This window comes from Odontomachus brunneus, unplaced genomic scaffold (assembly GCF_010583005.1).
Source record: "Odontomachus brunneus isolate Ranch 3 - 2012 unplaced genomic scaffold, Obru_v1 Obru_scaffold_039, whole genome shotgun sequence".
In the NCBI taxonomy this organism is placed as follows: Eukaryota; Metazoa; Arthropoda; class Insecta; order Hymenoptera; family Formicidae; genus Odontomachus; species Odontomachus brunneus.
The window spans coordinates 860,284-876,905 of NW_022639489.1; the positions used below are offsets into that span (position 1 = coordinate 860,284).

At 32.1% G+C, this 16,622-nt stretch overlaps 4 protein-coding genes across 4 annotated transcripts in view; all 4 read right to left on the minus strand.

Moving 5' to 3' along the window:
- The window catches only part of LOC116844090 (transmembrane protease serine 9-like), a 13,320-nt gene extending 10,393 nt beyond the window's left edge, over positions 1–2,927 (minus strand). Inside the window, exons 1-5 of the mRNA XM_032815215.1 lie at positions 2,767–2,927; positions 1,940–2,121; positions 1,626–1,751; positions 1,295–1,543; positions 1,088–1,174 (exon numbers count right to left, since the gene is read on the minus strand). Coding sequence (XP_032671106.1) covers positions 1,088–1,174; positions 1,295–1,543; positions 1,626–1,751; positions 1,940–2,121; positions 2,767–2,806 — 684 coding nt within the window. The 5' untranslated portion in view covers positions 2,807–2,927. The remainder of the gene's footprint in view (positions 1–1,087; positions 1,175–1,294; positions 1,544–1,625; positions 1,752–1,939; positions 2,122–2,766) is intronic.
- Positions 2,928–5,378: 2,451 nt separating this feature from the next.
- Positions 5,379–16,622, minus strand: part of LOC116844091 (serine protease 53-like) — a 17,062-nt gene continuing 5,818 nt past the window's right edge. Inside the window, exons 6-17 of the mRNA XM_032815216.1 lie at positions 15,818–16,000; positions 15,515–15,634; positions 15,182–15,430; positions 14,962–15,048; positions 10,347–10,466; positions 10,014–10,262; positions 9,810–9,896; positions 7,294–7,378; positions 6,450–6,631; positions 6,138–6,263; positions 5,807–6,055; positions 5,379–5,682 (exon numbers count right to left, since the gene is read on the minus strand). Of these exons, the coding sequence (XP_032671107.1) occupies positions 5,536–5,682; positions 5,807–6,055; positions 6,138–6,263; positions 6,450–6,631; positions 7,294–7,378; positions 9,810–9,896; positions 10,014–10,262; positions 10,347–10,466; positions 14,962–15,048; positions 15,182–15,430; positions 15,515–15,634; positions 15,818–16,000 (1,884 nt within the window). The 3' untranslated portion in view covers positions 5,379–5,535. The remainder of the gene's footprint in view (positions 5,683–5,806; positions 6,056–6,137; positions 6,264–6,449; positions 6,632–7,293; positions 7,379–9,809; positions 9,897–10,013; positions 10,263–10,346; positions 10,467–14,961; positions 15,049–15,181; positions 15,431–15,514; positions 15,635–15,817; positions 16,001–16,622) is intronic.
- LOC116844161 (chymotrypsin-1-like) lies at positions 9,590–12,210 on the minus strand. The gene is made up of 5 exons (XM_032815356.1): positions 12,075–12,210; positions 10,651–10,832; positions 10,347–10,466; positions 10,014–10,262; positions 9,590–9,896 (listed from the first exon to the last, which is right to left on the minus strand). Exons 1-5 carry the CDS (start codon positions 12,115–12,117, stop codon positions 9,750–9,752), a joined length of 741 nt encoding a protein of 246 aa, XP_032671247.1. The 5' UTR covers positions 12,118–12,210; the 3' UTR covers positions 9,590–9,749.
- Positions 14,749–16,622, minus strand: part of LOC116844165 (chymotrypsin-1-like) — a 2,214-nt gene continuing 340 nt past the window's right edge. The window contains exons 2-5 of the mRNA XM_032815359.1: positions 15,822–16,000; positions 15,515–15,634; positions 15,182–15,430; positions 14,749–15,048 (exon numbers count right to left, since the gene is read on the minus strand). Of these exons, the coding sequence (XP_032671250.1) occupies positions 14,902–15,048; positions 15,182–15,430; positions 15,515–15,634; positions 15,822–16,000 (695 nt within the window). The 3' untranslated portion in view covers positions 14,749–14,901. The remainder of the gene's footprint in view (positions 15,049–15,181; positions 15,431–15,514; positions 15,635–15,821; positions 16,001–16,622) is intronic.

The window sequence follows — 16,622 nt, forward strand, 5'->3', positions numbered from 1 at the left end:
CCCCCCCCCCCGCCGCGGTACGGGAGATTTGAAGGGCGTAGCCCCCCCAGTTACACGGCTAGGGACAGACATCGTTTACATACTACACTTAATATACTCTGTGTTGATATTAATGTATCTTTTTTTGTGAATAACTTTTTAACAAACAATGAGCGCCAGTTAAAATCTTTTGAATGTTACTTAGGGCAGTGATAGACATATTCCTAGCCTGTAAATTTGATGTCTTTGTATATACGGTGCCTAAAAATTACACTCATTTTATGCAACTTCTTTTGTTCATAACTTTTTAATAAACAATGAGCGACGGCTAAAACCTTCAGAAGGTTACTCACAAGGGTGACTTCTATAACATATCAAGGTCGAGGTCACGCAGTTGAGTCCGTTATAATCAATAATTATCCAAGTTAATTATAACATAATTGTTGGAAAATGTTTTTTCTTGCTGATGGAGTAAAACGGCTTGGCTATTGCGACGAAATAGGAAAACCGCGGAAAGATAGGAACACAATCAGCCGATGTTACCGTCAATCAAATCCACGACGAAATTACAAAATTTCTTTCTGACATGAAAATATAATAAATGTAATTGCACACATATTATAATATTTCTTCTTTATTTCGACAATATTTGGACTATTTTAGCAATGACAAAAGCTCTCCAGTAATTACGACAATTTTGTAATGAGGTGTCTAGAAAGTATAATATTTTTAAGTAAATATATAATAATTTCAGTCATACTTTAAATATAGTTTCAGAAATTTTGTTGTAATTTTTATTACAACAATTTTCTTTGTATACAGCTTTAGATTAATTATTGGTCTCATAAAAAAATTTATGTCGGAAAGAGAAATATGTACAAAATTTATATATTTGAAATAACATTTTTTTATTCTTTTCTTTATGCTTGCATATTATTTTTATTTCTACATATTAATAACGTTAGCAACGCATTTTACACGCTGTAACTGAAAATTCTGGATCATGTCAGAAATGTAGATCACCGGTCGACTGCGATTATTGAAATGATCAGTACTAGTATAGATTTTGTCTAATCCAATCCAGATAATGGTAAACACTAGTGAATACATCAGGTTCACCTTTAGCACAGGGAATGCCCCAGGAGACGATACCAACAAGTTGACCGTTGCAAATGAGAGGACCGCCGCTGTCACCCTAAGAAATTGTATATTTTTAATTAGTAATTCTTACAACTCGTATTCCCAATGAGGATACGCATTCGTATAAAAAGTTATTTTTAGATGCATTATGCATAAGATAAAGTAAGACACTCACCATGCATGCACCTTTTCCATAGCTGTCATAGGTACATATCTGTTTAAAAGTAGTGCCTGGATGCTCTTTTTGGCATGTACTAGGGCTTAGCGCGGTCACCTCGACATATTGAAGCATTGCCGGCATACCTGCATTTGCGCCGAGCATTCCCCATCCGCTTACTATACAACGAGTTTTGCCATCAGCATTATCTTTACTCGCTAGAGAAATTGGACGTTGTAGATTGTCGAAGTGCATCGGTATAACCAACTAGGAGAAAAAAATATTCCAGATTGTCGTGTACACATTATATTTCCATACGTACTTTAAGAGAACTGAAAATTATGCTTACAGTCAGTATAGCGATATCGTTCGCATGTGCCTTCCACGCATCGTATTGTGGGTGCACTTTAATGCTCTGGACTTGGTATACTTTACCACCTCCACCGCGTACGTCGTTTGTTCCGGTTAGAACGGTCTGCGTAACGAATATTTTTGTTGAATTAAATAAAAATAACACAGTAAATTATGAAACGGCGATAAAAGGCGCTAAAAATAAAAACTATCGCGTCTCTAATTTTTATAAGCTATATTTATAATATGTATGTAAGCAAAAACACCAATAATCGGACAAATTTTTCTTACTAGCTACTTTTATCTACGTACCAATTGTCGCGCGATACTTGGAGACGATATGCAATGAGCAGCAGTGAGGATATATTTATCGCCAATAATACTTCCTCCGCAAATATGGTTGCCATTTTGCCGAATGGAGATTTGATGTGGAAATTGTCCACGCGTTGCCGTGTTGCCACCCACGATAGGTTCAGGTTCATCGCCGTATGCCTCTGTAGTTAATAATTTTAAGTGCGTAATTATTTATTATTTCGCCTAGAAAGGTTTCACTTAGTGTACAGGATAAAGTTAGATCAAACTATACAAAAAATTTCTCTAGTTATTTGCAAACAACCACATAAAACTATGAGTTATTAATTAAAGAAGATCAACGACGAGTATATGAGTTCGCGGGATATGATGCAGAATGTGACGATATATAGTATAATTTGTGTTGTGCTCTTGTACACATTAGGACAAATTGTCACAAGAAAGTCCATTGTCATTTTACGAAGCCACGTAGATTGTTAAGTTATTAATTAAAAGAGATTAGTGAATTTGGCCAACCTTATGTCAGACACTTGTATGTAATAGCTCAAACGTATCTACGTATTCTGCTATATAATTCTTCTACATGTTATTTATCCACATTTTTACACATATATAATAATTAATACTTGTAACACTACAGGAAAATATTTAAAAAAAATGTATTCATGATACTATTTGTATATTTTAACTTCTTTCACTTATTAATTCTTTTTCTCTCATACTCTCTGATTTACTATTTCGTACAAGAAGCAATATTAACATACGCTAATTATGCATTGCTTGGATGTAAGTTTTTGATTTTTTATTATCGAGTTTTCGTTACTTACTGGCGATAACGCCGACAACCAGTAAAATTGTTAATTTCATTATTTCGATAGTCGTAATTCCACGTCCACAACTTGCAAACTCGAGAACTACTACGTAGACTTCTCACGTTCCTTTTTATATCCTTGTGCTTGTATAATCTTGACCTTGTGTAACAGCTGCCACTATTTACCCCCGTATTACTCTGTACACTCATTAATTACTTTATCTATTGAGTTATTAATGACGTTGGTCGACCTTATATTTGTTCAGTGGATCGACGGTCAAGAGAAGAGCACATTTGTAATTTCATAATTTATCATATATTTCTTTCCTATCGATAGCTGAAATGTCATATCGTCATACATATCTATTTTAATTCTACATTAAATGTGGAAAATTTTAACATTTATTCACACAAGTTATTTCATTTTGTCGAAAAAGAGAGTGAAAAATGTATATTAATTAATGGAATTATATTTTATGCATAAAATATAAAGCTATTTTTCTATTATCTATGGTAATATTAATGTTTAAAATGTGTATGGCATGTATTTTTCGTGATTGTCGTTTCCAACTAGAAGAAAATGTATTTCAGATTGTCGCGCATGCATTATATCTTTAATTCTATACACTTTAATTCTATACACTTAAGTAGAACTGAAATTAAACTTACAGTGATCACAGTAATAATTCTGATTATCTATAGACTTTGTCTGGTTCACCAGAAATCTTGTTAATTTAGGCAGAATTCTGATAACTTCAACCAGAATTCTTATTCGTTCATACATCTCAATAGATATTGAATTGATACGACAAATTTTTTTGCGTGTGTACAAGAAAAATTATTAATTCGGGGAATTGTAGCAACTGTTCTGCCCGTAATATATCCATTTTTATCCTTAACACGATGAGCAGCAGTGAGAAAATGTTTGTTACTATAATAAGGCTATTCTCGTAAACATCAAATCTAAATACTTGAAGAAAGACTTGATACATTATACAAACTGACCGTTCCCGACGTCGTTGCCATCCACGTTTCTGTCTGCAAAATCGTGAACATTCATCATATGTGTGCATAGAGCATATAAGTTGCATTCTATACGTTGGAAGCTAGTAAAAGGAAGTCGTTGAAAACTAATCTAAAACTATGTACGAGGAAAGTTGTTATGATAAAAATTACACCCAAAATTTTGAACCCATATGGAAAATATGATTAAAATTGTTATATATTTACTTCGAAAAATCATGCACTCTGGACATCTTATTACAAAATTGTCATAATTACTTGACTGCTTTTGTCATTGTTAAAATAATTCAAATATTATTAAAATAAAGAAGAAATATTATAATTTGTGTGCAATTATATTCATTATATTTTTACATAAAAATATTTATTATATTTTTATAAAAGGAAATTGTGTAATTTTTGTGCAATTGTATTATTTATTCAATCACTGCCGTGGTTGTTAAATTTATATGTTTAGAGAATTTAGAGAACAACTTTATATGATTTTAAATTTACTCAGATATGACATTAGAAGTTGATGTTGCTATACATCCATATATACAATTCTTATAGGCACATTTTTATCGACTATCAGAATGCTACGCTTTCTAGAGTCTTCTTGTATGCACGTGCGAGGAATAATAAAAATATTTTGTTGTGGCAAATATATTTAGGTAAGTGACATTTTTAATTTTTTCCATGATAGTGTTTGACTTCTGAGAGCGAACCATCCAGTACGGCTAGACCCTTTGAACATTATTACAACCAATAAGCTGTCATTAAAAACAGTGCGGTGCATATCAGTTCGTCCATCTTTTGCGATGCTCGTCTATCGAAAAGATGCTCGTCTATCGTCTACAGAACTTTGAGTCGCGGGAATATTCTACATTTCAATGAACAAAAGGACGAAAGATTCCTTGTATTAGGAATTCACACATGCGTATTATTATTTTAGCACGATTTCAGATGAATTTATTTAATTATTTTTTTAGATTTATTGTGCGTTCTATTTATGTAACTCGACTTCAAAAAAGAAGTATTAAAATATGAAAAAAGTGAAATAAGAAAACTAGCGATAAACGATGTAAAATTTCGAATTTATGAATATTACCATATAAGCATTGTAATATTTGACGTGTATATTTTAAATGAAGTCATAAAATATTGAAAATTCTACGGATGAAAAATAATACTCGTAATTTCCAATGCACTACACCATAAAATTTATATTTGTATTATTTTAACTTTATGTTATATACGTAACACAATATACTACTCATACCAACAATAAATACAATTACACAAAAATTACAAAATTTTCTTTTTGATGTGCAAATATAATAAATGTAAAAATTATAATATTTTTTTTATTATGATAATATTTGACCTATTTTAACAATGAAAAAGCACTCAAGAGGAACTACATAAGTTTTGAAATGGAATATCTAGAATGCATAATATTTTTAAGTAAATATATAATAACATCAATTATATTTTCATATGGTTTCAAAACTTTTGTTGTAATTTTTATTACAACAATTTTTTTTCGTATACAGATTTAGATTAATTATTGGTCTCATAAAAAAAATTTATGTCGGGAAGAGAAATATGTATAAAATTTATATATTTGGAATAATATTTTTTTATTCTTTTCTTTATGCTTACATATCATTTCAATTTCTATATATTAATAGTGTTAGCAATGCGTTTCACATGCTGTAACTGAAAATTCTGAATCATGTCTGAAATGTAGATCGTCGGTCGACTGCGATTATTCAAATGATCAGTACGAGCGTAGACATTGATTAATCCAGTCCTGATAATGGACAACATTAGTGAATACGTCAGGTTGACCCACAGCACAAGGTTTGCCCCAAGAGACAACACCAGCAAGTTTACCGTTGCAAACGAGAGGACCACCGCTGTCACCCTAAGAAATTGTATATTTTTAATTAGTGATTTTTACACTCGTTTCTTATTTCCAATAAGGATACGCATACTTATAAAAAGTCACTTTTAGATGCATTATGCAAAAGATAAAGTAAGACACTCACCATGCATGCACCTTTTCCATAGCTGTTAAAGGTACACATCTGTTTAAAAGTAACGCCTGGATGCGCTTTTCGGCAATTACTATGGCTTAGCGCGGTCATGTCGACATACTGAAGCAGTGACGGCGCAGGTGCATTTGCGCCGAGCTGTCCCCATCCGCTTACTGTACAAAGAGCTTGGCTATTGGCATAATCTTCACTTGCTAGAGAAATTGGACTTTGTAGATCGTCGATTTGAAACGGTGTAACCATCTAGAAGAAAAAAGTATTCCAGATTGTCGTGTACACGTCATATTTCCATACGTACTTTAAGAGAACTGAGAACTATACTTACACGGAGCACAGCGATATCGTTCGCATTTTGATTCCATGGGTCGTACTGTGGGTGCACTTGAATGCTCTGGACTTGGTATACTTTACCACCACTACCATCTACATTGATTGTTCCGGCTAGAATAGTCTGCGTAACGAATATGTTTGTTGAATTAAATGGAAGTAGCACAGTAAATTAGAAAATGACGATAAAAGGCGCTAAAAATAAAAATTATCGCCTTTATTTTTTATATGCTATATTTATAATATGTATGTAAGCAAAAACACCAATAATCTGACGAATTGTTTTTACTACCTACTTCTATTTACGTACCAAGTATCGCGCGATATTTGGGGACGATATGCAATGAGCAGCAGTGAGGACATGTCTCTTGTCAATAATACTTCCTCCGCAAATATGATAGTCAGCTTCCCGAATGGAGACTTGATATGGAAATTGTCCAGGCGATGCCACGTAACCACCCACGATAGGTTCAGGTTCATCGCCGTATACCTCTGTAATTAATAATTTTAAGTCCGTTTATTATTTATTATTTCGTCCGTTAATTATTTATTATTTCGTCTAAAGAGGTTTTACTTAGTGTACGGAGTAAGATTAAATCAAACTAGACAAAAAGTTTATCTAGTTAGTTGCGAATAACTATATAACACTATGAGTTTTTAAGTAAAGAAGATCGATGGCTGAGTGTGTGAGTGCGCGGGATACGATGCAGAATGTGACGATAAATATAATTTGTGTTATGCTCTTGTACACATTAAGACAAATTGACACAAGAAAGTCCTTTATCATTTTGCGAACAGCCACGTAGATTGTTAAGTTATTAATTAAAAGAAATTAGTGAATTTGGCCAGCCTTATGTCACACACCTGTAACAGCTGAAACATATCTACGTATTCTATTATATAATCCTTCCATATTTTTCCACATTTTTTCACACATATAATAATTAATTCATGTAACACTACAGAAAAATATTTTTGAAAAATGTGTTCATATGATACTATTTGTATATTATAATTTCTTTCTTTTATTGATTCTTTTCCTCCATACTCTCTAATTTACTATTTTGTACAATAAGCAATATTGGCATACGCTAATTATACATTGCTTGGATGTAAGTTTTTGATTTTTTTATTATCAAGTTTTTGTTACTTACTGGCGATAACGCCGACAACCAGCAAAATTGCTAACTTCATTATTTCAATTGTCGTAATACGGTTACCACGTCCACAACTTGCAAACTGGATACAGAGATCACTCAGCGTTCCTTTTTATTTCCTTGTGCTTGTGTAATCTTGACCTTGTGTAACAGCTGCCATTATTTACTCCCATATTACACTGTATACAGATTAATTACTTTATCTATTGAGTTGTTAATAACGTTGATGGACCTTATATTGGACCCAATATATGATCAGTGGATGGACGGAAAACACATTTATAATCTCATAATTTATCATATATTTCTTTCTTGTCGATAGCTGAAATGTCATATAGTCATACATATCTATTTTAATTCTACATTAAATGTGGAGAATTTTAACATTTATTCGCACAAATTATTTCATTTTGTCGAAGAAGAAAATGAAAAATGCACATTAATTAATAAAATTATATTTTATGCATAAAATATAAAGTTATTTTTCTATTATCTATGGTAATATTAATGTTAGATTAAAATGTGTATGGCATGTATTTTTCGTGATTGCCGTTTCTAACTAGAAGAAAATATATTTCAGATTTTTGTGCACGCATTATATCTTTGTATACACTTAAGTAGAACTGAAGTTAAGCTTACAGTGATCATAGTAATAGTTCTGATTACCTAGAAACTTTGTCTGGTTCACCAGAAATCTTGTTAACTTGAACAGAATTCTAATAACTTCAACCAGAATTCTCATTCGTTCGTATATCTCAGCAGATATTGAATTGATACGACCAATTTTTTTTGCGTTTATGCGAGAAAAATCATTAATCCGGGGAATTGTAGCAAATGTTCTGCACATACACTAAATAATATATTCATTTTCATCCTTAACACGATGAGCAGCAGTGAGAAAATGTTTGTTACTATAATAAGATTATCCCCGTAAACATGAAATCTAAATACTTTAAGAAAGAATTGATATATTATACAAACTGTTCCCAGCCACCCACGTTTCTGCTCACGTTTTAAATCTTGAACATCTATCATATGTGCCGAGAACATGTAAACTGCATCCTGTACGTTGGAAGCTTGTAAAAGGAAGTCATTGTACACGGAGAAAACTGCTGTAATTATTAAATTTACATGTTCTATATTTAGAGAACAACTTTATATGATTTCAAATTTACTCAGATATAGTAGAAGTTCCCGGATGTTGCTATACGTCCATATATACAGTTCTTATAGGCACGTTTTTATCCATTATCAGAATGCTACGCTTACTAGATTCGTCTTGTATGCACGGGCGAAGAATGATAAAAATATTTTGTTGTGGTAACTATATTTAGGCAAGTGACATCTTTAGTTTTCTCCGTAATAGTGTTTGAGTTTCGACAGCGTTCCAGACAATTGCAGGATTGACAGCTAGACTCTTTGAACATATTGCTTGTAAACAATAAATGGTCATTAAAGACAGCGCGATGCACATGAATCCGTTCATCTTTTACAATGCTTGTCCATAAAGTCACAAAAACATTCTAATAGAAGAAAAGACGAAAGATTCCTTGTGTTAGGAATTTACACTTCTGTATTACTATTTGAGTTCGATTTCAGAGGAAATTATTTAATTAATTTTTTAGATTTATTGTGCGTGCTATTTATATTTAACGCAACAGTTAAAACTTCGAGAAAGAAGCATCAAAAACAATTGTGAAATAAGGGAACCAGCAATAAACGACGTGAAGTTTCGAATCTATGAACATTACCATACAAGTATTGTAATATTTGACGTGTGTATTTTAAATAAAGTCATACAATTTTGAAAATTATAAGAATAAATAATAATACTTGCATAATCCTCAATGCATTATATCATAACATACTACTCATATCACCAATAAATATAATTGCACCAATAAATATAATTGCACAAAAATTACAAAATTGTTTTTTGTAAAAATATGATAAATATTTTGATGTAAAATTATAATAAATATAATTGCACACAAATTATAATATTTCTTCTTTATTTTGGTAATATTTAAGCTATTTTAACAATGAAGAGAGCACTTAAATAATTACAACAATTTTGTAATAAGATGTCTAGAGTGCATAATATTTTCAAGTAAATAATAAGATTATTATTATTATCTACTTTTCAAGTAGATAATAATTTTAATCATACTTTCCATACGAGTTCAGAAATTTGGTTGTCATTTTTATTATAACAATTTTCCCCGTACATAGCTTTAAATTAGTTATCGATTTCATAAAATATTTTATGTTGGAAAGAGAAATACGTACAAAATTTATTTAGAATAATATTTTTATTGTTTACTTTATGTCTTCATATAATTTCTATAGAACTTATTAATATGACGTTAGCAACGCGATTTACATGCTGTAACTGAAAATTCTGTACAATGTTTGAAATATAGATTGTCTGTCGACTATGATTATTCGAATAATCAGCACTTCTGTTGGCATTGTTTAATCCAGTCCCGATAATAGTAGACACTAGTGAATACATCAGGTTGACCCACAGCACAAGGAATGCCCCAGGACACAACACCAACAAATTGATCATTGGAAATAAGAGGACCGCCGCTGTCACCCTAAGAAATTGTATATTTTTAGTTAGTGATTCTATCAATTCGTTTCTTATTCCCAATGAGGATACGCTTACGTATCTAAAAAGTCACTTTCAGATATAATATACATAAGACACTCACCATGCAGGAACCTTTCCCATAGCTGTTAAAAGTACATATCTGTTTATAATTAGTGTCTGAATGCGCCTTTCGGCACTCATTAGCGCTCAGCATCCTCACATTGACATATTGAAGCATCGTTGGCATGCCTTGATTTTTACCGAGCTGTCCCCATCCACTTACTATAGCACGATTTTGGCCATTGGCATAATCCATACTCGCCAGAGGAATTGGAGCTTGATAATTGTTGAAGCTCATCGGTTTTGTTACCTACGAAAAAAAAAAGCGTTTTAAATTGTTGCACAAGCATCATATTCCCATACGCCCTACAGGAAAACTGAGAATTATGCTTACAGCGATCACAGCGATATCATCCTTAAGGGTATTCATGTTGAATCCTGAATGCACTTGAATGCACTTAATTTGGTGTATTTGACCACCACTTTTTACATTGTTTGTTCCGGTTCGAATGGTCTGCGTAACAAATATTTTTGTTGAATTAAATAGCAGTAGCACAGTCAATTGACAAAATGACGATAGAAAGCGCTGAGAATAAATACTATCGCGTCTCTAGCTTTTCTATGCCATATTTATAATATGCAAAAAAAAAATCAATAATCGAACAAATCGTTATCACTGACTACTATTATTTACGTACCAAGGATTTCCATTGTTTTGCAGACGGTATACAATGAGCAGCAGTGACAATATGTCTGTCGCTAATAATAGTTCCTCCGCAAATATGGTTGCCATCTTGCCGAAGGGAGATTTGATGTTTAAATTGTCCAGGCGATGCCACGTTGCCACCCACGATAGGTTCAGGTTCATCACCGTATACCTCTGTAGTTAATAATTTTAAGTTCGCAATTATTTATTACTTCGCTTAAAGATGTTCACTTAATATACAGAGTAAGATTAGATCAAATTACACAACATATTTCTCTACTTACAAGTAACACTACCCAAGTGCCACACGCCGATCTTCTTGAAACTTTGCACATATGTAGTACATCGAAAAACAGTAGACACGTATTTTTTATTTTGGCTAACAAGGCATTTTAAGGTTAGAAAACGCTTTCGAAAATTTAACACTCTATAGCACCATGATAATAACTACTCTTGAGCGTCATTCTTTTATAGCTTTTACGACATTACTCTATTATAATTTCATTGTCTGAATGTTTCTGAAGTCGCTAATTATGATTTTGACATTAGTTTTGCGAGATTCAAAATGGCGGACCGAAATCGCAGACACTTCAAAGACTTTATTCAAAGTCAGTTTCGAAGAAGTTTTTTAGAACCATGATTACGATTTTGGCATCAGTTATATCAATTTAGAGGGGGCGGATGAAAATATGTAAAAGAATGACGTTCAGGAGTAGTGTTAGTTATCATTGTGTTATAGAGTGTTAAATTTTCGAATGCGTTTTCTAACCTTAAAATGCTTTGTTAGCCAAAATAAAAAAATACGTGTCTAATGTTTTTCGGTATACTACATGTGTGCAAAGTTTCAAGAAGATCGGCGTGTAGTACTTGGGTAGTGTTACTTGTTAGTTGTGAACAACCACGTAAAACTTTGAATTATTAATTAAAGGAGGTCGAATGAGTGTGTGAATGCGCGGGATACATTGCAGAATCTGACGGTAAGTACGATTTGTGTTGTGCTCTTGAACATATTAAGACAAACTGACACAAAAAATTCTTTACTATTTTACGAATAACCATATAGATTTTTAAGTTAATAATTAATAGAGATTAGTGAATTTTGGTAGCCTTGTATCAGTCACCTGTATGTAATAGCTGAAAGATATCTACGTATTTTGCTATATAATTCTTCTATATGTGTCATTTTTACACATTTTTACACATATATAATAATTAATGCATGTAACATAAACAAATATTTTAAAAAATGTATACGTCATATTATTTACATATTTTAATTTCTTTCATTTATTAATGTTTCCTTTCCCTCACACTCTCATTTAGTATTTCGTATAGTAAGTAACATTAGTATGCGCTAATTATGCATTACTTGAATATAAGTTTTTAACTTTTTATTATTGAATTTTGGTTACTTACTAGCGATAATGCTGACAACCAGCAGAATTGTTAACTTTGTCATCTCGATGGTCGTAATTCGGTAGCCAGATCCAGAACAAATTGGAAACTAGATACGTAGACTACTCAGCGTTCTTTTTTATACCCAATATCTATGCTTAACCTTGTATAACAGCTGGCTCTATTTACCACCGTATTATACTGAACTCACATTATTTACTTTATCTATTGAGTTGTTAGTAACGATTGCAGACCTTAGATTTGTTTGGTGCAGTGACGGTGGTGGAGTGAAGGACACATCTGTAATCCCATTATTTATCAGATACTTCTTTTCTGTTGTTAGCTGAATCATATATAGTTATACATATCTACTTTAATTCTACATTAAATGTGGAGTAGTTTAACATTTATTTGCACAAATTATTTTATTTTGTCGAAAAAGAGAATGAAAATAGCACATTAATTAATAAAATTATATTTTATGCATAAAATATAAAGTTATTTCTGTCCTATTATCTATGTTAATATTAATGTTAGATTAAAATGTGTATGACACTCTATTATAGGCTGACTTTCACACATGATGTCTAAAAGAGAATATAATATCATCATAAATTTAATATGCTCATTCTTTGCTTACTTCTGTTCGATAATATGTAGAGATTTATAAACTTATATATAAGAACAAATCAAATTCATATTTACCACTGTCACATATATAAAATATCATTTTTGAACCCATTAAGTATGTGTGTGTGTTGCGTGTGTAATGCTTCTAAAAAAATATACTTTATTATAAGTTAATTATAACATAATTGTTGAAAAATGTTGTTTCTTGCCGCTGGAGTAAAACGTCTGGGTTACTGCGATGGAACAGGAAAACCATGGAAAGACAGGAACACGACCTACTGATGTTGCCTTCAATCAATTCCACAACATATCGAAGCCTACAAGTACAATTCCGAAGGATTTCCATGATCTCTGCAAGCCCTTCTATAGGAGGATTTAAGCGATAGCTCGTTCGTTACTGTTTTTTTTTTGCTGGGGTAACTACTGATTCAGAGTAAAATTGTCGACATATGGCAACTATCGATAGTAAAATTTCGAGCATTCGTTGTTCGAACATAAAAAGCCTTGTAGGCTGAAGTCTGTACGTTGCAAATTGGTAAAAGGAAGTTGTTGGGATGTCTGAGTTCGGAGAGCGGCCCGTCGGTCAGGCAATTACGGAATTGACCTTTCGATCCCTTAAACAATCTTGTGTCTAAGCAATAAACTGTTAAAAACAGCACGTTGTATGTGATTTTAGCGCGTTTATCTTCTCTGAATCTCAATTATCAACAAAGTTGTGAAAATCCCTAATCTCGAATTGTAGAATTTCCGAGGACGAGTGACAAACATGTGACGCTCTCTTCAACGAAATTGTAATAGAACTTACCATTACAGGTATCATTCACGCTTTTTAAAAGTTTGGATCTACACATGTGTCGCTTAGAAAAGGATAATTATTTAATCATTTTCTGGAATCGGATTGCGTGTACTGTGTACTATGTACTAGCTGTCCTGGAACAAGTTCCGAAACTGAAAAAAAAGTAGAAACTGAAACATAAAAGTCCTATACCGTTTTTTGGATACCATTATTATGATTCTGCTTCTTTAATTATTAATTCAAAAAAAATTATTGGATGGTCGCTTGCGACAATATACTAATGTTCTTTAATTAATAACTAAAAATCTACAAGCAATAAATGGTCATTAAAGTGCGGCACATATGAGTCCGTTCATCTTTCGCAATATCATCTAACAGAACTTTGAGTTGCGAAAACGTTCTACGTTTTAATAGACAAAAACGAAAGATTTTTTATGTTAAGGATTTACATGTGCATATTATTATTTTAGTTTAATTTCAGAGGCAATTATTTAATTAATTTTCTAGATTTGTTGCACGTGCTATTTATATAACGTGGTAGCTAAAACTCGACTTCGAGAAAGAGCAAGACAGTTGTGAAATAAGAGAACAAGTGACAAATGACGTAAAATTTCTATAAAACTACTAATGGAATCTAAACTACTAATGGAAATATTACCATACGAGTATTGTAATGTTGGACGTATATATTTTAAATGAAGTCATACAATATTATAAATTTATAAATTTATTAATAATATTATAATATTATAAATTTATTAATAATATTATAATATTATAAATTTATTAATAATATTATAATATTATAAATAAGTATAAAAGAATAATACTGGTAGTCTCTAATTCACCATATCGTAAAATTTATATTTATAATGTTTAGGCTTATTGTTATATACGTATCACAACATAGTACTCCACAAATGATAAATGCCACTATTCAAAAATTATAAAATTCTCTTTCTGATATGACAATAAATGTAATTACACATAAATTATAATATTTTATCATTACCGTGATAATATTTGGACTATTTTAACAATAACAAAAACATTTAAGTAGTTACGACAATTTTGTAATAAGACGTCTCTACAATATATATCTCTGCATAATACTTTTAAGTAAATATATAACAGTCATTCTCCATATAGTTCCAAAAGTTTGTTGCAATTTTTATTATAATTTTTTTCTGTACACAGCTCTATTTTAATTATCAGTCTCATAAAAAAAGTTTTTGTGGCGGGAAGAGCAATAAGTACAAAATTTATTTCAAATAATATTTTTTTATTGTTTACTTTATGCTTCTATATGATTTCTATTTCTACATATTAATAACGTTAGCAACGCGTTTCACACGCTGCAACTAAAAATTCTAGATAATGTCTGAAATATAGATCTCCGGTCGACTGTGATTATTCGAATAATCAGCACATCTGTTGACGTTGCTGAATCCAATCTCTATAATAGGCAACATTAGTAAATACGTCGGGTACACCCACAGCACAGGGTCTGCCAAAGGACACGACACCAACAAGTTGACCATTACAAATGAGAGGACCGCCGCTGTCACCCTAAGAAATTATACATTTTTAATTAGTGATTGTTTCAACTCGTTTCTTATTCTCGATGAGGATACGTGTACGTATATTTGTATAAAAAGTCACTTTTAGATGTGTTATGCATAAGATAAGGTAAGATACTCACCATGCAGGCACCTTTTCCATAGCTGTTAAAGGTACATATCTGTTTAGCAGTAGTGCGTGGATGCGCTCTTACACAATCGTTACGGGTCAGCGCCATCGTATCGACGTACTGAAGCATTGTCGGCATATTTGCATTTGCGCCGAGCCTTCCCCATCCGCTTATCATACAATGAGTTTGGCCAGTGGCATAATCTGCACTCGCTAGAGAAATTGGCCTTTGTAGACCGTGGAAGGTCATCGGTTGTGCCAACTAGAAGAAAAAAAAGTGTTCCAAATTGTTCTACAAGCATCACATCCCTGTACGCATTTCAGGAGAACTGAGAATTATGCTTACAGTGATCAAAGCGATATCGTTCGCAAAGATATTCGGGATATATCCTTCATGCACTTGAATACACTTGACTCGATGTACTTGACCACCATTTTGTAGATTATTTGTTCCAGTCACAACTGTCTGCGTAACAAATATTTTTGTTGAAATAAATACAAGTAGCACAGTTAATTACAAAATGTCGATACAAAATGCTAAAAATAAGAGCTACCACATATCTAATTTTTCTATGCCACACTTATAATTTGTATGTAAGAAAAAACCAATAAATCGAACGAATTATTCTTACTAGCTACTGTTACTTACGTACCATGGTTCTCGCACTATTTTGAGATATGCAATGAGCAGCAGTAACGATATGTCTGTCGCTAATAATAGATCCCCCGCAATTATGGTAGCCGTTTTCCTGAAGGGAGACTTGATGTGGAAATTGTCCTTGTGAAGCCATATTTCCACCCACGATAGGTTCAGGTTCATCGCCATATACATCTGTAGTTAATAATTTTAAGTCCGTAATCATTTATTACTTCGTCTAAAGATGTTTCATTTAATATATGTACAGGGTAAGATTAGATCGAACTGGACAAAATATTTCTCTACTTAATCGCGAATAACTATGAGTAAAACTATGAGTTAATTAAACAAGATCAACGAATGAGTGTGTGAGTGCGCGGGATACGGTGCAGAATGTAACGGTAAATATAATTGACTTTGTGCTCTTGTTCACATTAAGACAAACTGACACAAGCAAGTCTTTTATCATTTTACGAACTACCACGTATATTTGGAAGTTATTAATTAATAGAGATTAGTGAGTTTGTGTGTGTGGATAGCCTATCATACATCTGTATGCAATAGCTGAAATGTATCTACGTGTTTTACTATATAGTTCTTCTACATGTGTTATTTTTACACGTTTTTATACCTGTATAATAATTAGTATATGTGACATTACGGAACACATTTAAAAAAATGTGTTCATGATACTATTTGTATATTTTAATTTTGTTCATTTATTAATTTTCTCTGTCTCTCTCTCTCTCTCTCTCTTACACACACACACACACACACACACACACACACACACACACACACACACACACACACACAC

Coding starts and splice junctions, on each gene's coding strand:
- LOC116844161 (XM_032815356.1), bottom strand. CDS start 12,117: ATGACAAAGTTAACAATTCTGCTGGTTGTCAGCATTATCGCTA. Junction 10,833..12,074: donor GGTTGTCAGCATTATCGCTA/GTAAGTAACCAA, acceptor TATTAACTACAG/AGGTATACGGTGATGAACCT. Junction 10,467..10,650: donor CAAAACAATGGAAATCCTTG/GTACGTAAATAA, acceptor TTTGTTACGCAG/ACCATTCGAACCGGAACAAA.